Raw genomic sequence first — 26,744 nt, 5'->3', positions numbered from 1 at the left:
AAATTTAATAAAAACACAAATAAGCTGGTAAACATGGTAAACATATCCGCTAAACAGCGTGTCGGTATAGTCAGTGTGAGCTTGTTACTGTGCTGACTTTAACATGAATTTTGCAGAATTTCTGATAAAGTTAAGGACAGTTTCACAGCCACTCTTGTGTCAAAAGTCCTGTTAAGCTGACAGCAACAGCGACCTAAAGGAACATAATGACACGAAGATGATCTAAATGTGATATGTTGTTGAGTCTATTCTTCTATGTATTATCTGCAAGTTGTTACGTAGCAGCAACAGTCTCAAGACCAGAGCAAAGAAAGCTTTTTGATATCTTCCGGGATCTGAGCTTTTCTTTGTCAGGTGTTCCTGCTCAGCCAATCAGCCAGCAGGGGTAATGTTTAAATACAAAGCTGCAGGGTTACTACCTATAGCAGCATGAAAAGGGGGTGCTTGAAGCAGCACTTGGCCAGACAGGATTCTTTCATGCTTCCTAGCTGGGAGATCTCATTTAGTTCTGATTGCAGGCTCTCAGTGCAGTTTTGTGAACACGTGATGGCCTCCTTTGGTGCAGCTGCCAGCTGCTTTTTCTTTGGAGACCTCAATCGGGGTGACGTAGATCAAGCAAAAGACTCACAAATCTGCTACCCTGAATAAAAGCTGGATTTGCACTTTTATTTTCCTGCCTCATTGAAACCTGGAAGCTATTGAAGTCCTTGGCAGAGGGAAAGCTGCAGTCCTCTAGTTGATCCACTGGGAGATCAAAATGCCACAGTGATTGATGTGATGGTGAAAACCCCTACAGAGCAAGATCTGAAAGAACTCTAGATAAAGTTTATTCATTAGCATGTTATAAAAATACGTGGTTAAAACCTTGATTGATTGGAGGTAAGGTGGTGAATTAATGGACACGAGACGATTAAACCTCGTTACGTTTCAGCTCTGCCTCCTCTATGAACACACTGAGCAGCATCTGGTATTGTGAATCTTTTTGATACTAATGTGTTAAACATTCTGGTTTGTGGAAGCGAATTTCCATTTAAAGTGAACTGCAGCCCACATGCCGTTTCACCATAATGACAGAGTTGTTGAGGTCCCTCCCTCTGCTTTGTCTCTGGGTGGAATCTACGATGAGGGACTCTGCTCAAGTTTTCCATTAAAGCAAACGGGGGAGTTAATACTCTTTACATCACCCCTCATCCTTTTCAAGCAGCAGTATGAAAAGCACTGAGTTCATGCTGAAGAACAACTTAAGCTAAGTTAGTTTATTTTTGTTGTATTTTGTTTATTCCATTTCAGAAATCTTACTCCATCTCAGGCAAAGAATATGTCAAGCGTGAGTGTCAAAAATTTAGCAGTGCAAGTGGAAGACTTCTACTCAGATTACTAATAAAGATTACTGTAAGTAATTATTGCGTAATTACCTAAGTCTAATGAAGAATCTTAGAGCACAATTTGCAGAAAAACATGCACAAAAAGATAAAAGGGATTCCTTTTTTGTGCATGAACTGTTTGTCAGCAGATTATGTAACATTCAAACTTCAAAATACAAATTAAAAATGAATTGATTGGTTGCTCCTTTTGAAGATACTAACCCAGTTTATAAAGATTCATGGAGCATACAGTTGATCACAATGAAGCAATTCAGAATATGATATCAGGAGGTGAGCGGACTACAGGAAGTGCAAGATAGGACTCGGAAGAAATCATTGCTACTAGTTTGTAGAGTAAATGTGTCTTGTTCCTCTGCTGCCTTTTCAGGACAGTACAGGGATGAAGCTGTGGAAGAAGAGGTGGTTTGTCCTCTCTGATCTGTGCCTCTTCTACTACAGAGGTGAGTCCTGTCCTGTCAGCCAGCAGCGTTTCATCAGTACTCCACTGCTAACAACAGTCGTGGTTTTTGATTCGTAGTTCGAGGGCTGTTGTGACCTTCAGAACTACAAGCGGTGCTCCTGCTAATTGTTGATATATGTGGATACAAGTCCCTGTTGTAAAGAGTCTGTCAGGAGCAACTGAAAAGACATATTAAGTTAAATGACTTTTTTTTTTCCCCAAGCAGTGCAACGGTTTTCAAACAAGGCTTGCATATAGCCAAAAAGATAAAGCATAACAGGAAATTGGATTTCACACTAATGAAAGTCATGAAACAAGTTTCTGGAATTATGCTCTCTTTATACAGAGGTAGCATACTTGTGTAATTCTTAGATTCAGTTGAATTAAACAGAATTGTTCTCAGTAATATTTACATATCCTCATTATAGGGACTGCTATTGTATCATTCACCTTTTTTGAATTTGTGTGGCATTTACTAAGTGTAGATAACCTAAATCTTCCCAAACCGAGTAATAAAATGTTCAGTTTTGACGGAAACTTGAATTTGAGTTTTAATGTTTATTTAAATGGCCACTCCCTCCATTATCAGTCATGTTTCTTCATCATAGGTTTATTATGGGAGTCCGAGCACAGTTTAAACGTTTTCCATTCAATTATTAAAATCTGGCTCCTTTTAAACCTTCCGCATTCCCACTATGTTATAGTAGGAAAATATTAGATGTGTTATGTTAGTAACCTTCTATTCACCTAGCTGCCATTGACTAGGTATTTCATCCTCTCTCATGCAGTACTAATGTTCATATCAAATATTGACACAGCTGTGTCCAGAGGACACTTGAGAACTTTTTTACTGAAAATAAAAGGAATGAATTCTGGTTATCGATGAGGCTAAATGTAGACAAGGTCTATGTTCAGACTTCAGCTAGAGAAAAAATACAAGTATTACCTGGAACAAATCTGCCTTTCCCAATGCCACCACTTTATGCAGACACAGTCATCATTTCTGCTGATCAGGATGACATCTAGTCTGTGTTATTTCTAGTGTCTGCCATTCCTGTCGCCATCTTTCCGCCCACTGACTGACAAAAGCCACAGACAGCAGCAGACCAAAAGCCTTTATTCAGATGGATATGTTGCAGAAATTGTATCCATCAGCACAGAGTGGGCAGAGAGGTCATGAACTGAGCTGCCTCAACTAAACACGACTGCTATCCGCTGTAGTTATCAGACTATTATTGTGTGCCCGGGATCTCCCATAATGTTGCTTATATTAAGCAACTGCTTTGCAGTGGTTTTTTTTTAGAGAAAGAGGTAGAGACTTGATGAATGAATAAATGTCAGGCTTGTGGGTTTCAGGTACAGCTGATGCTGCCAGATAGCATCAGCTATCAGTCCTTTAGACTTCAGTAACAGAGCTGCATCTAAATTGTCAGGGGCCGAGTCCCACTACCACTTATTCCCCCAAATATTACCCACCGTTCTTCATGAGCCTTATTCATCCCAATGTGGGTTATGAGGCCTTGATTTTTATATAACATGCCCAGGTAACACACACATGCACATATACCAAGCAAACAAAGCAAAAGCACATATGGGAGCGCGGCAGTCAATTCCCTGATACGTTTTGTTTTCCTGCATTGTTTTCGGTAAGCAGTGCAGTTTGCTTGTGTCAAATTGGAAGAGTAAGCTACTTTCTGCTTAAAACTTGGGACTCAATCTAATCCCCCCTGTGGGGAGTGCCCCATTGTCAATGTGGAGCCCTGTCTGTTAACTTAATGAGGATTAGAGCAGCCTAGCTGTATAGGACTTTGAATCAGTGCTCATCTTTTCCACAGATTGGACTCTGTATCCTCCATTTATCTGAATAACACACTCGTCATTTAGTTGTTGTTTTTTTCCTCACAGTCCACTTGGTTTGTCTCTGGATTTTCAAATTAATGTTCAACATGAGGGTTTAGACTGAAGACGTGTACAAACTCAAGTTGACTGACAAAAATAGCCCCTAATATTTTGTGTTGTCTTGTTGTTTCATTGCAGATGAAAAAGAGGAGGGGATACTTGGCAGCATCCTCCTACCAAGCTTTCGTGTATCCATGTTATCTGTGGATGATCACATTAACAGAAAATATTCCTTTAAGGTTTGCATGTTTTCATTCCTTTCAAACTTTGTTAGTCTGCACATGTTATTCTTTAGTACACTTAAAACACAGAAAAGAACAAAGTTTGTATTTGTTTCAAAAGTTCTGAATTTATGTCATAAGAGTCGAATATACAAGTCTCCCAGAATAATAATATCCCTGGTATACAGTTAGAAAGTGTTTTTTTACTGTGGTGGCGTTTATAATACCACAATGTTTTCTTAAGTATATGAATCAGCGTCTTGGTTTACTTCCCTTTGAACAGGTTTTTCTGTTACGTTAGAGGTGATTTAAATATTTGTTTTATCTGCAAGCTGCTAGTGCTCAAAAAGCAACCACATGTCATATCGCTGTGCAGTACTAGAGTACCGTGATACTCTGAAACTCCCAAGTTACAGGGCAACAGGCTTATTTTTATGGGATCTCAGTGGTGTGTACAATATTTGACTGTGGGTTCTTCATAAACCCTCCGAGACAACAAACTTGCCCTGCCAAGTACAGCCAAACACAGACGCCCAGGAGTCTGCTCAAGGTCTCTCCGACCACACAGCCCACTTCTTTTCCAGCAGAGATCCAGTCTGAACGAGGGAGAGTAGAGGGAGAGAGAGAGAGAAACACGAGAGCAGGGCACAACCTCTTCAGTTTACAGTGATTCACTCAGGAATGGGATGACTTTTTGACTGCATATTTTTAATTCTTAACTTATCCTTTCTCTTGTTGTTGTGGCCAAAATGGCTATGTCATTAAGAGTTCCTTATTTTTTTCCAAGATAATTGTGAAGTAATTACAGAATTGACAGAGCGTTTTTTTTGCCATTGGTAAACAGGATATTGAGGTTGTTCACTAAACAATCTGTCTCTCTGTCTGTGTCTCGTTTTAACAATATATTGGTTTGTTCACTGCGAGGGAACAGAGCAACAACGGAACAATGTGTTTGCCGTACAATGCACAGCATGGTAAGTCCTACAGTACTGTGGCAGATTTACTGCCCTAATCTAGTGGTATGCATGAAGCTCAGGTGACTCAAGGATTTATTTATCTGGATGGCACAGATGGCCACAGCCAGGAGTTTTCACAAACCAGAATCATTCAATGCTATTCCCTAAGAAATATAAAATGCATGAAAGTTATAGTCTCAGTCTACGTTCTTATTTTCTGATAACCCTACATTAAGGCAAGCAACCCTGATTTTCTGTCTTCTCTCTTTCAGATAACTGTCCCTGTGTGTCTCTCTTCCTGTCCTTCATCCTGTCCATCGTCAATACAGGCGACACATCCCAACATGCGGACATACTATTTTTGCACAGACACAGCCAAAGAGATGGAATCATGGATGAAAGTAATGACAGATGCCGCCCTTGTGCATTCAGAGCCAGTCATAAGGTTTGTAAGAGCTTCACTGTTTTAGGCATATTGTCAGTGAAACGAGAATCTTTTTTTTGTTTTCGAATACCTTTGCGCACAGTTCCTAAAACTAGCAGTCATGACTAGTAAGTAAATGAGTAAAAAAATGTTTCCACCCTGATTTTTCTTGTTCTGCCTTTGTACTGGAAGCACGCACTTTAACTCTGTTAAATACTTCAACACAAGTTCAACGCCCACTTTTGACGTTTCTCGTCCCCGGGTTTTTTGAAGAAGCTGCGACTTTCTTTCATGTTGTGTAACTGTTGTTACAGTTGAAGTTTATTACAGCGTAACATAAGTAAGAATGCCATGTGCATGTGGGTATGTGTGCACTGTGTATGCATGGTGCGGGAGGTTGATGGGATGTTGTCCACAGATGTGCTGGCTGATCAGGATCACTGACTCGTCAGGACAAGGTTTTTTCCTTCTCTTAAATTTATCATTTCTGTTAGATGTCTGTCATTTGGCAGCCTGCCTGTCTAATGCCCTCCTTATACATGACTAAGCAGAGGCGTAACAGTATAAAGAGCTGTGTAATTATACAGAGCAGTAGTGCCTGAAATCCACTGAATAGGTCTGTTGAATTGGACTGCGTGACGTTAGTGTAAGGCGATCTAATATAACAGCGTCATATCTATCAAAACAAAAGGTAACTTCATTTCAGCTGTCAATATCTAGGAAAACTGAATGCACACAGACCTTCCACAGGGCTGAATGTGTGCTCTGCTGCCTCGGTGGAGTCACAGAAAGCTGGAGAAGACATTACGTGACCAGTTCTGCTTTTTGAAAGTATACAATGGAAACTCTGAAGGAATGCTGCCTTCTTATTACGAACCCAGTGAGCCATGCTACTGAGGGGAATTCGCCAAACTTTGAAGTCGTGACCTTGACTCTGTCTAAGGCCAAGGAGTGCTGGTGTCTATTACCTTCGGGTGCCTCCCTCGGGGCCTTCGAGTGATAGATAGGTCTTTTAGAGAGGAGGCAAAAGTGGGCTGCAAATGGATTACTGGGGTCTGAGCAGCACCTTTGAGACATGCTTCAGCAGAGGCAGTGCTTTTTATTGGAGATATCTGATTTCCTTTTCCACGTCTGGCCTTTGCTGGCAGCTGGAAGGAACATTGTTCACTTTAATCATTTACTTCACACTTTTCACATGTTTGTTTCACAGCTGCCCCCATAGCAGAGTTTACAAAAGGTAACACATTAGGTCTACAACTATGTTTTGTCCACGCTTCTTACATCATCTCAGACACCTTTTATATGTGACACAGAGGAGTAATGAAGCTGCCAATCAAATCTAATGAAGTTATTGTTTTCCATCTCTTTTGATCTTTTGTGTCTTTTCTATTTATAGTTCACAGGATTTGGAAGATCTTTCTCATTATTATTCTAAGGCTCTCTTCCTGTCTTTTTCAGGTTGGACAGGCTAAAAGTGGAGCAGTGTGGACCACAAGAGATCAACCATGTGGTTAACCACAGGCTGCCACTCACACAGCCTGAGATCCAGAACAATGAACGCAACCGTGAAGTTGACCGCGAGCGCATTGCAGCAGTTTCCGCCACCACAGATGAAGAGGAGCGGAAGCAGCGGGATGCTGAGCGCTATGGCTTCCAGAAGGACGGGGCAGAGCGTGAACGTCCGCTCACCAAGATCAACAGTATCAAACTGCAGCCAGCTCAGGCAGCGGCCATCAAGGCTAGTATGACCTCGCCGCAGCCTTTGACTGAGATGGACAGGTCACACCAGAGCCCCCAGGTGAACGGATCTGGGGAGCAGTGTCAAACCGACGGGACCGGAGTCCCTCATCAGCAAAGTCCCACCCATGAGCCGGACCGCAACCTGAGTAGGACCAGCTCTATGCAGCAACTGGAACAGTGGGTTCGCACACAGAGAGGACGTAACCAGGATGACGATACCAGGAGGTTGGTTTGATTATATGATATTTTATCATGTTTTTACAAATCTTGAAAATAAATGATGTGTGCCATAAGAGGAAAAGTGATGGCAGACACTCTATTCCACAAGGTCCTGCACCAGTTGTTTTTTTCCACATGAAATGGAACTTGGCTAAAGTTGGTGTAATCTAGAAATGCTGATCTTGAGGCTAGAGTGAGTCTCTTTTAAGTGTCTGAGTGCTCACATACGGTGATTTATATGCAGATTTAGATTTTCCAGAGCTTCTTAAGCCCATTTCTTTTCATGTGTTGTTTGAAAGCAAGAGACACTTTAATTATGATGTAAACACTTTGACATTATGGTGTTGAATTTACCAGTAAGCAGAAGTGTGGATAAACAATCGCTGAGTCTGCTAGCCAGAGTCTCTGTCTACCACCGACCCTGCGGTGAGAAGCGCATCTTTATTTCTCAGCATCGGCAGCAGCCGTGGCCGGAGGCATTATGTTTTCGGGTTGTCCATCTGTCCTTCCCATCATTGTGATATCTCAGGAACGCCCGGAGGGACATTCTTCAAATCTGGCATAACTGTTCACTTGGACTCAAGGATGAAATGAGAATTTGTTATTGGTGGTAAAAGGTCAAAGGTCATTGTCACCTCACACAGCACGTTTGTACATTACTGAAGATTTCATATTATGTAACAATTTTACCCAAATTTCAAACAGGATAAAATGACCCTCTGGATGTTATTCAACACCATAACTCAAGAACAAAAGGCAAATTGTGACCATATTTTACATTTGGTCAGATACTGAATTGGTGGCACTAATCTTGGGTGTCCACCTTGAAACTGGTGACTGGATAGAGCGTCTGTGCTGTTGGGTTGAAGCATGTGAAGCATTCCACGTTTCATAATTTGCAGCAACATCTATATTAAAAGTATCGTCTACTGACAATCAGCTTTTTTGACCAATCGTCATTGAACACAAACAAGTTTGTTTCTTTCAATGAATTTACACACTTAAACAGTAGACAACAAGCAAGACTTAACAAAGCACATCCCTAAAAATACACTGAATAACTTTCATTAAAGTCTTTACCACATATGTTATGTGGGCCTCGACAGATATGGATGTGAACTGCAACTTCATTGGTTGTTGGAGGCGTACAGCAGTGATTCTAGTTAATTGGTTGAGATAAAGCCTGTTCTCTCACCATGTCAGTCTGTCCGCCTCGCTATCAGTTTGTTTCTTGTCCGTTTATTTATCTGTCAGTTGATTGTCACCAGGCTTGTGCTCAATTCTTTTCACAGTCATGCCTATTTGCCTCCACTCACTCTATAAGTACGTTTGTGTTAAGAAGTGGATATGCAAACCCAGTTTGAACAAGGCATGAATTTAAAGCGAGTCATGGATAAAACTACAAAAGGCCTCAGTCCTTATATCTGTCGTGGTCCTCTGTGATACATCCCTTTCTCTCTCTGTTCATCTCTTTCAACAGCCTCCTTTTGTCATGACATGCATGTCCTCCAGACTGATGTTTGGTTTCCATGCAGTCACGTGCCTTTTTTGTAAGGCTACTGTACAGACCAGTGAGTGCTGTAGCCCGGATCTGTCAGGGAGTCTTAATAGGGAGCTCTCTTGATGCCAGCTGCACTGACTTTGAACCCACATTGGATGTGGAGCTTTTATAAGCCTTGTTGTCAATGAAAAGGTCTAATTTGTCTGAGTAGCGCTCCGGCTTTGCTCAGTGTCCCAAAGATGCACATATAAACACGCGAAATGAGGAATATACGTGTCGCATACATCCTTATCTCTTACGCTGATACATACTGTGGTACTTAATTCATGTACTGTTTGCACACAAAGTATCGGTCAAAACTGAATCCAAGTACAGGACTAAAGTTGAAGTTAAAATTTAACGTTAAACAGGCACATGAAAAAAACGTTCACTGATAAAATACCATTGCGTTGATAAGCGAGTTCCTAAAAGTCAAGTTGTAATTGGACGTTTTTGTTTGGTGTTTTTCAAAATATAAACACTCCTGTATATTCCTACCCAAATAAATATGATAACTCCCTCATAACCAAGTCTGTTTTTCTTTTTCCTCAGCATCACATCGTACCAGACTCTGCCTCGAAATATGCCAAGCCACCGGGTACCCTATATGCCACATTATGGAGATGGCTACCGCAGCATGCCCAGGAATAGCATGGCACAGCGCGACAGCATCTGCAGCATGTCGCCATCGCTGTACGACCAGGCCCTGGGTCCCTCGCCGACTGACAAGCGGCGCTCCATGCGTGACGACACCATGTGGCAGTTGTACGAGTGGCAACAGAGACAGGGCTACACCAGGCATCCAGGGCTCTACAGCAATATGACCAGTCCCAAAACCATGATCAACTTGTCAGAGCATGCCGCACTGAGCCACTCCATCCCCCCCTCGCCCTCCCACGGCTCCCTGTCCATGTACGGTGGCTACTCTCCGATGAGATCTTACAATATGGGCAGTACTCGTTCAGAAGTTTCCTCTCCCATCTACAGAAGAGACCTGAGCATTGACAGACGGCTCAGAGCACAAGTCAACAAGGTCAGTAAAACCTGCCGTGCTGAAATTTGTCTCTGTAATTATAAAAAGCCTGTTGACACATGCTTACGTCATCGGCTCCAGCATAGCCTACTCTGTGTGTAAATGGTGGATGAATTAAATGAAAGGTGTCTTAAAATGACTTGTTTCACTATCAGAATGTAATCCAGTCACTTCAATGACATTTGAGCTGCATAACTGAATTATTTGATCCCCATTCAAGTTAGCAGAGAGGTAAACAGGCTCTAATGTGCATGCTCTGCCCATCGGGCACGGCCAGCTTGCATCCATCCGATGTGCAGAAATGTCTCACTAGACAGTAGGTGTAAAAACATTGTGAAATACAAAGTAATCCTAATAGGCTTAATTAGCACTGTGTGAACACGTTTGGCACGGGCTTGAATGTAACACGCATTCATTTATATGTAAAAGTAACGCATAGTAAATGTGCTGTTCTCCCACGTACCTAGAAAACACTTTATTTCTCTGGTGGTATCTGTGCATACAGATACTGTAGCCTTGGTTTTATATTTGAACCGCTTGAGATATCTGACTTTGGAAATGTCAACCTTCAGCCTTATGTAAAGAAGGGAAATGGAATGTGTTTGTGGTGCTCCCTGCATTCAAAATGTCATAAAAAAAAAATCAACAGCGTCACCTTTCCTCACAATCAGTGTCAGCATATTCACTTAAAGGTATGTTTCACGCAAGAAATAGTTCCCCTGAAAACTGTTGACAGCGTAAACGTGGGGGGAGATTTCAAAACAGACTTTTCTCAGTTTCACTTTGTAGCTTGTAGAGTGTTCAAGCCAATTTTGTTACATGTGCATAATCCATGTGTTTCAATGGTTTGAGCAGCACAAACAAAATGACATTCATCTTCAATTGTGTTTGTGGTGGCAGAAATCTGAGATGCAAATCTCACTACAAACAATATGTAAATGGTGAAATATAACTAACAGTATGTTAAAAATGGTTCTGTGTATGCCTGAGGCTGTCTGTGATTATTTAAAACAATCCATTGCGTATGTGACATTTTCCATAATAATTGGTTGTGTCCTGCAGTATGCCTACACACCTGATAGGAGGTCTATGCCTGCAGGGATCCCAATCCAGACAGTCACTGCTCAGTCTCTCCAAGGCAAAACAGTAAGTCTTCATCCAAGTGTTTCCTTTCCTGTGTCCATCCTCTAAGTACGCAGGTTTAGGTCACTGCGGTGCTGAGTGGAGATGCTTCACACTTTGGTTCTCCACAGTTTTACAATCTGGATTCAACTGGATTTCTATAAAAGACAATACTAATGTCCTATCACAACTGGCCCTCTCCTTTCCCATCTCCCTCTCTCTGTCCATCATTTCCTCCCAAAACATTGTGACAGAAGTTTTCGAGGCAGATTTGGGCAGACCTCTGATGAATGTTCCAAGTGGTAGGATTTACTACGTTCACTTCAGGAGCTCCTTAGACTCACTTCACATCTGTGAAGATTTAAAAACCCTGTCACTCACAGCTCTTTAAGCCAGATCAGGAATTTATGTCAAAGCCGTGCACAGTGCTCCGCACTCATGGAGCCGCTGAAGTGTGAACTGGATTCTGTAATGAATGCTAACCGCTCTTCTGTTTTCAGTGGACGTATAGAATTTGCATGCTGCTGACAGTGATAGTACATCGGATAATCTCATGGTCCTGAACTGCATGAAATCTCAGTAGCAGGATGCAGCAACTGTTCACCTATCGGGAGCCTGACACCTCTAAATCTCCTATCCTGGTGTGCTCTCTCCTTCCCTCTCCCACTCCTCCTGCGGTGTTTCCATCGTTGCGGCTGTGTGTCCCTCCCTTCCTCCCCTCCCCTGCAGCCTGAGGAACTGACTTTGCTGCTGATAAAGCTGCGGCGGCAGCAGGCAGAGCTAAACAGTATCCGGGAGCACACTGTAGCGCAGCTTATGCAACTTAACATGGATGGCGACAACCCAAAGGTCAGGCCCCCAGAGACGTCTCCGCAGGCGTGTATGGTAGCGTGTGGTGTGTGTGCGCCATCTTTACCCATTTCCATTATCCATGTCGATCTGAAGGGTTTCTTTGGTCTTCACGCATGGCGGATTGAAGGCATTTTCAATATTAAGAGTGTCTGGAAACACAATAGTTTTTAGAAGTTGCAAAACTATACCACAACCAGTATCTCACTTTATTCAGTCAATCAGATCATCGTGTTTGGGGCATTTTATCAAGGCAGCCATTCCTCTTCTACCTTTAAAGTGTCCAGACCGATGTTAGCTGGAAAGGACACTTAAAGCCATTGGCAAGCTTATAGAGCGACTAAATTAAGGCCATTGGCATATGTTGACATTAATTCAGGATTTTTGCTCTTTAAGACTCTTTAAGATGCCAACTCCAGATTTGTCCCTTACTGATGTAGGTCAACCAGGTCTGAAGCGGAGACTGGTTGAAGTTGTAATCACTTTTACACTATTTTTAACCACTACTGTACAATCTTATTTGAAGTGTATGAGTTCAGCCAAAGACGGTTACCGTACTTCATGTAGTTTAGGTTGCTGTCAGGATGCTCATAACCTGTTGTGTAGTTTGAGAAGGATTTCAACCATTTTCTTCATGTTTTGCCTGCAGTTGTTCAAGACTCAATGTGACCATTTCACCATCATGGAGCTCTAATCTTCCATGTCCTGCAGTACATTCATCCTGCTACTTTCTGTAGTGCACTTGGTTCCTGACCTATTTGTTTCACCTTGACTGGTCCTTTTGTGTCCTTTCTCTCTGGTTAGCTTTGAGTACAGAACATGTCTGTGTGAGACTGTGTGTGTGAGAGAGAGAAAGAGAGAGAGAATCAGCAAAAGAACATGACTTCCTTTTTCTTCTGTCTCACTCTCCGGTTGCCTTTTCTTTCCTCTCCTTTGCTGCTGACGCCAGAACGACATTCTCTCGCATCACCTCCAAAGGAACCTCATGTATTTGGACAATCAGGTGGGGTAATGCATGCATGCATGCCCTGTCTCCTCCTGTCATGAACTGAACTCATTTAATGCTTTGCTATTATTGTGTTGAGCAGTGCTGTCTGCTGTATCAGATGCTTAGCTAATTGACCTTTTATTTATCTATTTATTTATTTAATGGGTACAAGTGCATAGCATGAACCAGTGTCACATACCGCAGCATTTGTAGCCTAAGCTAGTTTGCAATGCTTGTCCCTCACAGTCAGCTGCACTAACTGCTTATCACGCTATTCTGTATAGTTAGGAAATGTGGACAAGTTTTATCTCTGCTATATAAAGCAGCTGTCATGACATTGAACTTTTAAATGCTTGCGAAGCAATTTTTTTTAACCTTCATTCTCTGCTTTTTAGTACTTTGAAAGTTTGATTAAGTTCACTGTTTAGCACAGAGGCACAGTAACACCTCTCCAATAATTATTTTAGCAAAGCTAGCCTCAGATTTGCCTAAGCATTGAGAATTATGTAATTTTTCTCTCTATCCTGCAATTTAAGGGATGAGATTTAACATTCGCCATCTACTGCCACATACAGTACATCCCAACAATAGTGCTTAGTGTATTTTCTATCATAATACATCAAGCTGTAATGGGAACTTTCCATGGGGTAATAAGTCAGGATCTTAGAGCTTTGCATAACAATGTCTTGCTGATCCTATTTCTGAGCATCTCTTGTTGCTGTTTCCATCCCTGTCCTCTCTGGATGTGTCAGAGTCTGCTCCGTCAGAGAGAGCGAGTGAGGTGTAATCACACTGTGGGTGTTTGTCTCAGAAGTGAAACACTGCTGTAAACTTTCTGACACTTGCTATATCGCTCCTCTCCACACCGGACTAGATGAAGGAAAATGACCCTTTAATCGTCATGACTCACACTTTGATTGAGAACTCTGCCCCGAGGCCTCAACTTTACCAGCAAGTAAGGCCAGCCGAAGGCTTTGCTCCGCCTCATCCTCACCAGTCACTGTTGTTCTTTTGGTCTGTTTTGCAATGCTCCTCCTCCGATGTCCAAGTCTTCACGGCATCTTGAGACCGGTCTCCCTGTATCGTTTGTATTGCCAGCACCTCCCCATCCATTGCTTTTGACTGTTCTCCTCTTATGATGAGAAGTCATGCTCAGATGGGCATGACTTTTATAAAGAGTAGTATGATGTACGTATGCTTCACTGTTCACTTGAATCCCTTCCTCATTCTGGTGTGTGAATTTTCATAACCCTGTGCAGAATGTGTTCCCTCTCATTAGCTGAGCCACCTGAACTTGGCAGAGGGACTCTGATTAGTGTGACTTCATTCTGTACTGCCAGACTTGTCACTTGTTCAGCCCAGTTCATACAAAAATACTTTATCTTTTGGTGGAAAAATGAGCCCTAGTCTAAAGCCAGCAAGGAGATTGTTTTTATGGCATCATTTAAGTGCAATAACATAATTTGCTTTTCATGTTTTCAGGAATTTAGGTGCATGAATATTTCAATATAGTTAAATAGCTTAAGTATATAACTCAATACCCCACTTACAGCTTATGCCGAGTCTGCTTTTTTGTACACATCATTTGCTACTCAGTCAAACACTATTCACATGTAATGATTAGGAGTATAAGAGCTGACACTCTTGAGCATCAGTCACTGAATTGGCTCTATACATAATACTGACTGCCCGCGGGGGGGCATGCTGATGAAATGAAGACAGATGTTTTCTAGGTAATTCCTTCCCGTTCACTTCCACTCGTCACTCTGTTGATGGAAAGGATAAAGGGGCCGGCTGGAGTGTGACGATAGCTGTGACATCACTCTGCCACTTCTGTGACCCATCTCAAGGTGTAAAAGTGCTACAGAAAACTGACCATCCCCCACCCCCCCTTCTCACCCGCGTTCACACCGTCACCCATTCATTGACATACCGGCTCCGCAAACAGCTGCATTCCCACCTGTTCAGCTGCCAGACGTCTTGTCGCCCTCCTCCTCCTTCTCCCCAAGTCACTTGTAGTCCACACCACACGACGCCACAGTGAAGCTCTCCAAAGCTGTGGGAGAGTCTGCATGTTCTGTGTTGAATGCCACGTGGTTCTCCAGTCCCACCTGCTTTAACTGTACTGTGTGGTTCAGCTGAAGAAAAAGGTGTTAATAGAAGTGCGTATGAAAGAATGCAGGTGTGAGCGAGGAATGTTTAACACCATGGAGTCTGAAAGTATTCGGACAGTGAGTCATTTTTTTTGTTGTTTTGTTTTTTGGCGCATTGGATTTGAACTTGTATAATGTCTGAGGTTAATGTGCCAGCTCTTAGCTTTAAGTTTTTTTTTTTTTCCCCCAGTGCAGGGTCATGAACCTCAGTGCACTTTTTAACCAAAGCATCCAAGTTTTTTTTTTTTAGGCCAAACAGATATATTGTCTGACGTGATATGGTCGCGTGTTTCTCTTGCTGAAGACCAGACTGAAAGCAAAAAAGCCCCCCAAAAAGTAAGAAAGGATGATGGCTGCCGTTCTGGCAGAATGTCACAAGGGAAGATGCCAACTGTCTGCTGTGCCTGCAGGTTGTACACTTGCCAGGAGGTGAATTAAATCTTATATTTGGCCCTTTGACCTTACAGTCATTATGTCATTTCATATCCAATGTGGACACAAACACACAAAAAAAAAAAAAACAGAAATAGGCCACTGTCCTGATATTTGTGGACTGTACTTGTATTTCTTTTCATTTAGAAGGCTGAGTGAATGATGATATATGTGGATTTTCTGGAACCATGGGATCCAATGCAGCTGAAATAAATTCCACTTGTTTTGGCATTGTTTTAGTTTTTTTTTAATTACAGTATTAATACAAGTGAAAAAAAAAACCAGTAACAACTACTGTAAAGTAACTGTATTTACATTCAGGCACTGAAATCCTTTTTTTTTTTTTTTTTTGGTTTTGACTAAAGTAACTAAACATCTGTTTGTAATTGTTCTGGACAACAGAACTGCACGTTAAAAAGTAGATCTGTGGTTATCTTGTCATTCTCTTTGAATCAACGCAACGAAGTCACAGAGTCCTCGGACCAATTAGCTGCAGAGCGCGTGCTGGAGAAAACACGGGTGGTGGACACCGCTTATGCGCTGACTCGAGAGTTTCGTAAGGCAGATTGTTTTACACGCCTTCCTCTTACATTTCCAATAAAACCACTGCGTAGTACTGATGGAGACAAACGACTGCGGGTGATGAAACACGAGGCACAAGAATTATCAGCACAGAGACTGTGTTTAGAGCGGCCGCTGGTTTGGTAATGTGTCTGATTGAGTGAAATATGAGTTCGTACTCTAGAATAAATCCCGTAGCGCAGTGTGAGAGCGAGAGCGAGAGAGAGAGAGAGAGAGAGAGAGAGAGAGACCTGTCGTGACACTGCATTAGATCTCCAAATTCTCGTGTATGTGCAGATTTGGTGTCTCTTGTCTGACGCTCTGCTTTTCTTTACAGTTGAGTCCAGAAGACTACAGGGAACAAGCCTACACATGTATGCCAGAAGATCTGGACACTGATGTGAGTTCACTGTCACACCATTGTGTGACGCGATGCTCCGTTCAGCTTTCACGCAGTGGCTCACAACTCCTCCTTGTTTTCTCTTCAGTCTAAACTCAGCAGGTTGTGTGAGCAGGATAAAATGGTGCAGACGCAGGAGGAGAAACTTCAGCAGCTCTACAGAGAGAAGGTGACGCTGCACATTTGTCAACGTTACATTCCCACACAAAACAAACGCGCACAAACATATGGCACCGTGTCGAAGAGAATGAACTTAAAACGACACACAGTATGCAGTTTGTTTCCATGATAAATATACCCCGAGTTCAAATTTATAAGCAAAGAGGGGGAAAAAAAACAACTCAAAAGTTTTGTGTATCTGTTTTAGTGCTTAACTGTAGCCTATAACGAAAACTATTGCCATCAGCTTGAAACAATTGTCGTGCTTGCAAAGTCATATTCAGCACGCTGTATGCTAATTCTCATTATCAGCAGACTGTTTTGTTGTACTGGTTGCTGTGCAGTGTTCAGAGTACACCACGAGAAGTCACTTATACAAACATCATTCACAGAGGATTTCCTATATAGGTCTCTTTATTTGTGTGATACAATTACTAAGGAAATTGTCAGATGTAGCATAATTTGCGGTCTATTTGGAGTTACTTTTATCCTTAAAAAACAAAACTATAACTCACTCAATTTAAATTCTGAAATGATTTGAAGATTTTTCAGCTGACATGCAGTAAATTTAATAGATCTGGTTATGGATTACTGAATAAAGTCATTGCATGTATCTTGTAGATTATTGTGAGTTACATATCTGACTTTTTGAACTCTTGATAAGAGCAGCTGATGGGCATTTTATAGACCACACAGACACTTGGTTAGTTACAAAACAGGGCTTAAAAACAGGCTCATGGGCCATAAAAAGCATAAGAGGCTTCGCCACAGGCTTAGATAATCCATTATGACTTTAGTAGAGTTAGCCGATCTACAAGGTTATTGTGACAGATTGAATTGTCATGCTGCATGTGAATCTGATGTGTTGTGCGTTCCTGCAGCACACCCTGGAGACGGCACTTCTGTCAGCCAGCCAGGAGATAGAGATGGGCTCTGATAGCCCGGCTGCCATGCAGAGCGTCATCCAGCAGAGAGACTTACTGCAGAGCGGTCTGCTCAGCACATGCAGAGAGCTGTCCAGAGTCACTGCTGTGAGTCATTCAGTGCATTCACACTTTCTGAAGCTCTCTTTCTTCAGGAGTGCTAATGAGCTGAGAGTTTTTGCCTGTTTTTGCCAGGAGCTGGAGCAGTCATGGAGGGAATACGACAAGCTGGAAGGAGATGTGACTCTGGCTAAGAACAACCTGCTGGAGCAGCTAGAAGCACTGGGAAGCCCTCAGGTGGGATCATTTATGCGAATGAAGCTGCACTGCTTGAATCTTGAACCACCTTTACTGTCTTAACACTTTTATGGCATAATAGTCTGACTTTGGTGAGAGTACATATACTGCAGAGCTTCAAAGAAAGCTGAACACCCAGTCAAACGTTTTGTAGACACTTTAAGGGAAAAGGAAAGAAGATTTCTGCTCCAGGGCCCTCAGCTGAGTGTGGCGAGAGGTAAAGGAGAGATGAAAGCAACATAGTGACTGATTTATGACAGTAATGATGACAGAGCAGGTCTTAATTAAGTTAGTCTTTTATCTTGTCCTTCATCGAGGGAGAAGTGTAGAGACAGAGAAGCTGTTCGAACAGTTTTTCCTGGTTGAGCCTGAGTCAGAATAACCCATGTTAATTCAGAGTAGAGACGTCAGAGGGCCAGCAGGGAGTCTGGACATCCTCTTCACACAAGACAAACCTGTCATCAACAAGGGGGAGATAATTACATGTCTGTGTTTCTTGCCCTTCTGTTTCCGCTCATCGCTTCTTTGCCCAGTCTAACTATAACCCTCGTTTCATCTCCTCTCTTTGCTGGTCCTGTTCTGAGGTTCATATCACAGCCAGTAGGAGCTTGAATAGATCACTGGGCTTTTCATTTCAACTGCACACTCCTGTCTTGTCCATTTTCCCTCTGCATCTTGAATCTGCCCCTTGCATGTTAATTTTACATCATTAGCTGCTGTACTCCAGCTTAGATGTGTATCTGCAGGTAATGTTTGGTGATTTGTGAACGTGTGTTTTCTGTGCATGCCCAGACGGAGCCTCCCAGTCAGCAGCACGTCCACATCCAGAAAGAGCTGTGGAGGATTCAAGATGTGATAGAGGCCCTCAATAAACACAAAGTCCAGAGAAATGCTGTTGATGGGATGGGTTGCTATGGGCCCAAAGCCAACTTCAGTAAGCACAAAAGCGAGGTGAGGCACACTGAAATACAAAACAGCACATCTGGTCTCACTCTTCTCTACTGCTGAAACTACCAGGCCTTTAATAGAATACTTGATCAACAGACAATTATTCAACAAGTTTGGTGATTATTTAACTGTCTTAATCGTTTATCAACCAATGTTTTTGTGTGTCCAGCTTCTGAAATGTAAGGATTTATTCCCTTTCTTTTTTCTATCAGTGTTATCTAAATATCTTTACATTTCGGACCAGCGGTCGACATGACAAGCAGTTTGAAGATGCGAGCTTAAGAGTGTTATTTTAGTTTATAGCACTGAAGAAGACTCCATCAATAAGCAGACATAATTGATCACAAAATAAAGGTAGTTGGAGCAGCTTCTCCTGTAAGTTGTGTGGATGATGATGATCGACTTAAGCTGAGAGCTCAAACTGGACAGTATGAGTGGTGGCATCTGAAGGAACGCGTCAGTCGAGCTCCAACAGCGTGTGGAGGACTCTCTCTGGCTGCTCAGCTGGTTAGCCCCTCGTATGGGCGCGAGCTGCTCTGTGCCAGATGCCTGTGGCCGTGAGCCTGCATGGTGGCACCATGTGTCACCTTGCTTTCTGTCCTGTCGTGCCCTGTATAATCCCCAGGAGGAGGACTCGGTACCCCCACGGCCACCTCTACCCGAGTCCTACGAGCCCAACCCCCCCACAGTGCCCCCTATGCCCTCTCATGCTGGTGTGCGCCCTTCATCACTCCACAGGCCAGAGGACAAGAAGGCCAATCACAGGAATAGCACGCACAGCGTAAGCCTGTTGACCTGTTGACCTCATGGTTGACCCTGCCCTGCTGTGTCATCACATTTCATTGCCAAATGCAATGAGGTTCCACTTTCATTTCTACAGACATTTCATGTCTTTTGGATTGCTTTTGTTTGAATCTTATCCATTTATTTACTTGATTTTATGCTTTTATGCTTTTTATCCATCAACTAATTTTTTGTGAGTTGACTGAAGCTTCACTTGTGCATTTTTTTTCCATCTTTTTTAATGAATCATATTGTCTCCCTTTTCTGTCTTCATGTTTGTTGAAAAGTAGTGATTGTATATATCTGTATTTTCTGTCTTTGGTTGCAAATTAAGCCATTTCTGAGTTTAACTGTCTCTGTTTGCTGTTTACTTTTATGTTTTAAGATTGCTCAGTCCATAAAGCATGATTTTATTGATAAAGAATGGATGACTTGTTTACTGGTGTCTGTGACTTGGTTCTGTACTTAATTTTACATGTTGTTTATGTCAGTTTGCAACCAAACCCTGGATATCTAAATCCTGATTTCCTTATTTCTCATCGGCAGGGTCCTGACTACAGGCTGTATAAGAGTGAACCAGAGCTCACCACAGTGGCCGAAGTGGATGAGAGCAATGGAGAGGACCGATCTGAACACCCATCTGATAGAGAACATGCTGGAAACAAAGGTACAAATTACATGATGTTGCAGTTTCTGATGAAAATGCAGTTTAAAGGTGGGTAGTAGATGTTGTGCAGTATACAGTAAAGAGGGAGAGATTCGGACACAACCATCTGTCTGTAGCACAGATCTCAGTTTCCTTTTACACGGATATCACATTGGTGGGTCAGTCATAAGTATCTCTCATGGCAACCATTATTTGTCATACAGTGGTTTCCATGGATACAGGGCCCTGCACTTGCATGGCAGAAATTGCAATTACACTCAGTTTTTATTACGAGGCTGAAATATGTCAGTGCTAGCATAACTTGATGAGATATTTTATTTACTTCACTATATTTAGACATTTTGCAGCCTCACATGAATAGATGGATAACAGTTACCAAAAAAAGGAAATTGGCCAAACTTTGGTCTCAGAGCTTTACAGAAGACATTCATTTTCTAATTAATGGGAAAATACCAGTACCGGTATCATTAACCATACTCTTAATTATAAGCTTATGCGCTAATGTGTCTGAAATTTGAATAATTACCCATTACAAATTTGAATATTGTGCAAACTAAACCTCTTATTGACTTGTGTCTCTTTTCTTGGCCAGGGATTTCCTACCCAGTTGGTATCGTCCCACCCAGAACCAAATCTCCAGTGCATGAGTGTTCCTCCATACCGTCATATGTCACATTAAGGAAGAGCAAGAAGCCTGACCCCAGGACGGTGAGTCTGTGGATTTTAGCAACTGTAAATTGTTCTTAGCGTTTGTACATCTGGACGCACTAAGCAGCAGAACATCACTTTTCTTGTCTTACTCTGCCGTCACTGTGAGCCTCTTGTGGACACCACTTCATCTGCTTCAATTGCATTTACTCCCCTCTTAATTGTTTGTTATTTTGCTTGTTAAGCTGTTAAACATGTGCAGGAGAGGCCAGTGGTCACATGGCCGGGGTGTGACTCAAGCTCTCAAACCAGACTGTTGTAAAATAGATGCCGAGTTTGGTTTATACAGTTTCCAGCCTCAAACACTATCAACTGAAATACACCAACTATGTCATTAGTGCGCCACAATGTAGGGCGTGTCCTTTTTTTCCAGTGTGTTTGTACGAGTTCGAAAAAATATGGACATATAGTATAAATGACCCTCCGTGAGTAAAACGCATATTGTTTTCCTCCCTGTAGCCCGTGGCACTGAGAGCGAGTGTCACAGGCCCGTGGAGTCCAGCTTAGATACCAGCTTCTTGAACAATATGGACAGTTGAGACCACATCTGCCAGCCCTCCGGCGTGGCACCAACCTGCGAATGAACAACTTCTCCTCAGTTCACTTCACATCATCAGCCTCTCTTACTCAGGCATGAACTAGCCCCCAGCTGCTCTTGAGTGCACCCATGTGTGCCAGCGGGAGCGTGTGAGCGCACAGCAGTCAGTTTGTTTGGACTTTAGCACATTTTGGTTCAAAGAGAGTGAACATTAAAGAGCCATTTAACCCTCATTATTATGGTTATTATGTCAATCTAATGTGTTTAAAGAAGCAAAATGTTTTTCCAGTGCGTGCAGTCTTGGCAGAGATTATTCTGCCTGATCGAGTTTAGACCGTTTTCAACAATACTAAGTATTCACAGTGAACGCTGCTTCATGTGATCTGACCCAGCCAGACCGTGACGCCACTTAGCAGCACACCCCCACCAAGCACAAGCACAAGAACAAGAACAAATTCGCCATGTGTGTCATAGTGCTGAATATGTTGCTTATATTGTTATTAAATTACATCCATTGTCCGTGTTCGTCTGCGGTTTTCGTCTCGGCTGACAGGAGCGACCACGCAGCGCGGTGGAACAGCAGCTGTGTGCAGTGGAGAGCAGCCGGCCCCGCATGAGTGTGGAGGAGCAGCTGGAGAGGATCCGTCGCCACCAGCAGGGTGCCCTCAGGGAGAAGAAAAAAGGCCTCAGTATCCGTGGTAGCGGCCAGGACAACGCTCCATCTCGCAGTCACTCATTTACTAAGGAAAACCATTTCCGCAGCATGCAGGTATTGGATGACTGGAGCAGTTATTATTTGGACTCTTAAGGTCGCACTTAAGCCAGAATGTGTTGAAATGAAATCCTGGAAACCTTTCACGTGATCTGATGTCTCTGCATATTTTTTCTCTTGTTTGTTTTGTGTCTTTTCCAGTCCCAAATGAGGCGCAGAGATGAGGGGATCAGCAGTGACATTCAGGAGCTGGAGGCTTCTCTCAGGCAGCAGGAGGTGGTGAGGGAGCAGGAGACGCCCGCAGAGGAGATCGCCCGTCTCAAAGAATCCTCACAGGCTGACCACTTTAATGTAGACCGAGAGGTGAGGCACAGCTGTCCTCCTCATGAGCCTCCTGTCTCACTCATTATTACTCATACTGCCATCTGATATCATCACCGCCAAATTATTTATTTAAATCTTTTTATTTTTAAAACTTAAGTGGAAAACGGATATTATTACATGGTAATGCTGTTTTTAATACAGTAACATTTAAATCCCAAAAACATTTAGTAATGAACACAAAGACTTGACAAGCTCCTTCTGTAGCTAATTGAAGAATTGAATTACTGCTACTACAATTTTAGAATCTACCAATATGCAAAGTTGCTAAACATTTCAGTCATGTTTTTTTGCAGCGCTGTACTGAGCATTACACAAAGACATAGGTACAACAACAAAAAATCTTTTCACAGGCTGCTTAAGAGCTGTAAACTTTATTTGCTGTTTTTTGTGAAGTTCACAGCCTTGCTTTGGATTACATCACTGAACTCCTTACAGTTTATGTTCCCATAACTGATCTCTGCATGCTGCAGAATACCTCACATTAAATATTAGTAAGTAAGATGCTCCATTTAGTTCCAAAACACCCAAAATGTGGAACAGTCGTCCGATACTGCAGATGAGACGTTGAGCTGTTATTTCTTTACAAATGTAATTTTCTGATTTATATCTGCATTCTCCTTTATTAGTAAACCCCATAGTAATCTATGAATTTCTATAAACTGTGCGATTTGAGTGTTTCTTGTCTGGTTGTGTCTCTTCAGCTTTCTGTGCCTGACAAAGTGCTGATTCCTGAGCGTTACATCGAGTCCGATCCAGAGGAGGCTCTGAGTCCCGAGCAGGAGGCTGATAAGCAGAGGAAAGTTGACCGCATCAAAGCCCTCATAGCTAAAAACAGGTAAACAAACACACCATCCTGACTTGTGTATAGCAGGAATTATTTATGAGCATGGACAGCTCTATTCAGGCCTTTGATATCAGATAAGGATCTGTTGGTGAAAGGGCTTTCTTTACAGGTGAGCAGTCATGTTTCCCAGCAGATGTCATGCGTGAAACTCTTTTTAGAAGTAAGGGGTAAGATTGGGGGTCATGGCAGGATGTTACCATACATGCGTCAAAGGGGGCACCACAGCCTGCCTCGTCCTTCCATGCAGATCAATGCCTCAGATGTGCAGAAAAGTCTGTGTTTTTGTCTCTCAGCCACCGTGACATTTGATTCTAAATGTCAATACTCTTGAATTGATTTCAAAGAGTTAGCTGGTTTATTTTGTGATTGTGTTTATTCAGAACCGATGTTTATAATTAAAGCTGTGCCATGCCTACTAAAGAAACCTTTTGTGTGTTTGTGTTTTCTCCCAGCATGCAGAACGTGCTGCCTAGTATGGCTCTAAGCCCAGCGGAGGAGACTATAGAGGAGGTTACTGTACAGGAGAAAGAGAAGATGATTAATATCTCCTACGAGCTCGCAGCAGAGGCCTCCAAACGCAGCAAGCTGGTAGCAGGTACGTCTCCAGAGAGAGAAGAGGGAGTAGGTGGGGGGATGATTGTGATAAAACAAAAGCAGGGTAGGAGCCTGTTCTTAGAGACAAACTAAAGCTGCTTCCATTGTGTACATTTTCAGTCATTTATGTTATTGTAGTTTTTTTTATTACTTTCATTGACCTTATTGATTATTTATGTTGTTTTGCCATTTGGTCATTATTAAGTGATGTAATTTTTTTCATTTTTTATTTTGTGTGTGTCTGTGTGTTCATCATGTTGCTGTTTCATTGCAGTGAAAAGCCTGCCGTCCTCCTCCCCACCCCTTCCACAGTCTCCCAACACACCCCCTCAACTCACTGATGGCTCTCACTTCATGTGTGTGTAGTAGTACCAGTAAGGGCCTTCATCAACCTGTTTTGTCCATACTTATATTGATAAAGTGTTTTCAGTGTTTGATATTATGTCTCTGTGAATAAAAAGCAAAGTCAGAATAAAGGGACTGATTATCTTTTGTATGTAAAAATATGGGAAGGGGAACAGTTATGATGCGTTTATATGTATTTTGAGACCTTTTTTTTCTCATGTTGTAATGTTTCTTGTTGTCTGTGTATTGACATGAATTAGCTCAGTGTTGCTGAGGGGCAACACATATTTATATTTTACAATATGTGTTCGTAGATAGTAGAAGTGTGAGTCTTGGGGGGCATCGTAGGTATTCATACCTACGATGCCCCCCAAGACTCACTGTACTATCTACTATGTGTACTATCACAGTTTGACTTTGGCCCTCCTTATGACCTCTCATCCTCTTTTCCTTCAGCACAGGCCCTGGCGTCAGTGAAAACCTACACATGAAAGAAATAGCAGGGGAGGTATTAAAGACTTTCCCGAGGTGATCAGCACAAGGCCTTTACCTACATAGAGTGAAACTGACGACTCCATACTCACAGGTCTTAACCTCCAACTTCTCCACTATATGCTCACTGTGACGCCTTCCGTTGCTATGCCACTAACGACACTTTTTTGTGACATTTCTCTGGTATTGTCCCGCTTTGGGGCACAACACTCTCCTCAGCCTGGCGACACAACACATGCTTTCATATAGTTGCCGTTGCAGTTTCATTTTCAGTTTTTACAAGGATCTTATGTTCATTTTTATTATTTATATGGTTTTACTAGGTTCTTATTTGAATGTCTATCTGTGTATGAATAAAAGGCTAATAGACTGAGCTCTGTTGCGAGTCTACTGGCCTGGAACACAATAGTTTGGGCCATTCTAAATTCATGTTTTACCACCTGTTCCAAAAAGTTCCAATAATATGGTTCCACATACTTTTAGTTCAGTTAAGTCTTTAATAATTCACTCGAAGTTTTTCAGACATTGACCATCAGCTAACCAGTCATATTTATCCATTTATTGTAAAGAACATTTGTCTATGCGAAAGATGAAGACGAGATATACGGGTCCCTCCATTATAACCAAAAGAGGGGCCACTCTACTGCTGCAGACCAAGATTATTTGTAATTTCTCATGTTTCTGAGTTATAATACTTTAAAATCTGCAGTCCATGGCGCATTGTTGCCAACATATGTGAATGTTCTGACTTCACTCACTCTATACTGTCTTTTTTATTGCTGAGAGATATATTTAAACTGAGAGAAGGAAAAAAAGAAATCAGAACTTGATTATATTTTATGACATGTTGGTTTGAAGTCCTGGAATAAAATTTAAAAAAAAAGGATCAGCATGTGTAAAAAGCAATAAAAATAAAGCCTTCAATCCTAGATCATTTTTTTGTGTGTACAAATTGTAATTATCAGAGGTTTACTGTGTATATAATGTACATGGTACAGCAGGATGGGAGGATATGTCCAACATATGGGTTACATACTAGATTTGATTTGCAAATGTTCATATCCCATCTGTTTTATATGTTAAATAAATGTTTCTGTTCTTTATGTGTGGTTGTGTTGTGTTCTTTACCACCCTTGTGTCCAACTCGGTGAAAAAGCTACTTGTTCCTCTTTAACAGGTCAAGTTCAACTTTAGCCTTCAACACACAAACTTTAGTCAAAGATTGTACTGACATGAACTGCAGCTCTGCGTGACCAGGCTCCATCGTATCTCAGAGATCTGTATAGAACCATATAATCCTAGCAGAGCACCTCGCTCTCAGAACGCTGGTCTACTTGTGGTTCCTAGAGTTTCCAAAAGTAGAATGGGAGGCAGAGCCTTCAGTTTTCAGGTTCCTCTCCCGTGGAACCAGCTCCCAGTTTGTGTTCGAGGGGCAGAAACCCTCTCTAGCTTTAAGATTAGACTCAAAACTTTCCTTTTTGATAAAGCCTATAGTTAGGGCTGGCTCAGGTGGACCTGAACCAACCCTTAGTTATGCTGTTATAGGCCGAGGCTACTGGGGGACCTCGTTACACGCTGAGCTTCTTTTCTTTCCTCCTACTCTTTTAAGTAACTTATACCTCACCATCTTTTTCTCTCCCATAGTTTTTACTTATTGTCTTTTGTCTCTCCATTCAGTTTCCTCGCTCGAGTAGTTTCTGTTCTTTCTTTTGCAGATGTCCCGTCATGGAGCTGCATGTCTCTGCTCTGCGATTGTCGTCTCCACCAACAGTTCTTTTGTATCTCTGTGCTGTCCTTTTCTTTCTCTGCTCTCCTCTCACCCCAACCGGTCGAGGCAGATGGCCGCCCACCTCTGAGCCTGGTTCTGTCGGAGGTTTCTTCCTGTTAAGAGGGAGTTTTTCCTTCCCTCTGCTGGAGGTTTTTCTCCCTTAAAGAGGAGTTTTTTCCCTCCTAGCTTATGTGGGAATTGTTGGGTTTCTCTGTGTAATA

The 26,744-nt window shown here is 42.2% G+C and overlaps 1 protein-coding gene across 14 annotated transcripts in view; it reads left to right on the top strand.

Moving 5' to 3' along the window:
* Positions 1–25,858, top strand: part of LOC138206529 (pleckstrin homology domain-containing family A member 5-like) — a 74,567-nt gene extending 48,709 nt beyond the window's left edge. The window contains exons 7-29 of one of the 14 annotated variants that reach the window (XM_069163297.1): positions 1,753–1,825; positions 3,862–3,962; positions 5,230–5,345; positions 6,783–7,289; positions 9,376–9,856; positions 10,919–11,002; positions 11,708–11,827; positions 12,777–12,830; positions 13,690–13,770; positions 16,299–16,361; positions 16,450–16,530; positions 17,402–17,551; positions 17,639–17,740; positions 18,533–18,691; positions 19,314–19,469; positions 20,018–20,138; positions 20,731–20,846; positions 21,938–22,153; positions 22,298–22,459; positions 23,182–23,315; positions 23,777–23,919; positions 24,193–24,274; positions 24,725–25,858. In XM_069163297.1, the coding sequence (XP_069019398.1) occupies positions 1,753–1,825; positions 3,862–3,962; positions 5,230–5,345; positions 6,783–7,289; positions 9,376–9,856; positions 10,919–11,002; positions 11,708–11,827; positions 12,777–12,830; positions 13,690–13,770; positions 16,299–16,361; positions 16,450–16,530; positions 17,402–17,551; positions 17,639–17,740; positions 18,533–18,691; positions 19,314–19,469; positions 20,018–20,138; positions 20,731–20,846; positions 21,938–22,153; positions 22,298–22,459; positions 23,182–23,315; positions 23,777–23,919; positions 24,193–24,274; positions 24,725–24,740 (3,318 nt within the window). In that variant the 3' untranslated portion in view covers positions 24,741–25,858. Of the gene's footprint in view, positions 1–1,752; positions 1,826–3,861; positions 3,963–5,229; positions 5,346–6,782; positions 7,290–9,375; positions 9,857–10,918; positions 11,003–11,707; positions 11,828–12,776; positions 12,831–13,689; positions 13,771–16,298; positions 16,362–16,449; positions 16,531–17,401; positions 17,552–17,638; positions 17,741–18,532; positions 18,692–18,900; positions 19,209–19,313; positions 19,470–20,017; positions 20,139–20,730; positions 20,847–21,937; positions 22,154–22,297; positions 22,460–23,181; positions 23,316–23,776; positions 23,920–24,192; positions 24,293–24,719 lie in introns of those variants that run through there. The other 13 variants (XM_069163296.1, XM_069163298.1, XM_069163301.1 and 10 more) reach the window with 13 other exon arrangements.
* The last annotated feature ends 886 nt before the right edge of the window (positions 25,859–26,744 follow it).

Source organism: Embiotoca jacksoni, unplaced genomic scaffold (genome assembly GCF_022577435.1).
Source record: "Embiotoca jacksoni isolate LCO1_2020_lvr unplaced genomic scaffold, fEmbJac1.0.p SCAF_3, whole genome shotgun sequence".
Taxonomy (NCBI): Eukaryota; Metazoa; Chordata; class Actinopteri; family Embiotocidae; genus Embiotoca; species Embiotoca jacksoni.
The sequence above is the reverse complement of the archived record's forward strand: the minus strand, read 5'-3'. Positions and strand labels throughout refer to the sequence as shown.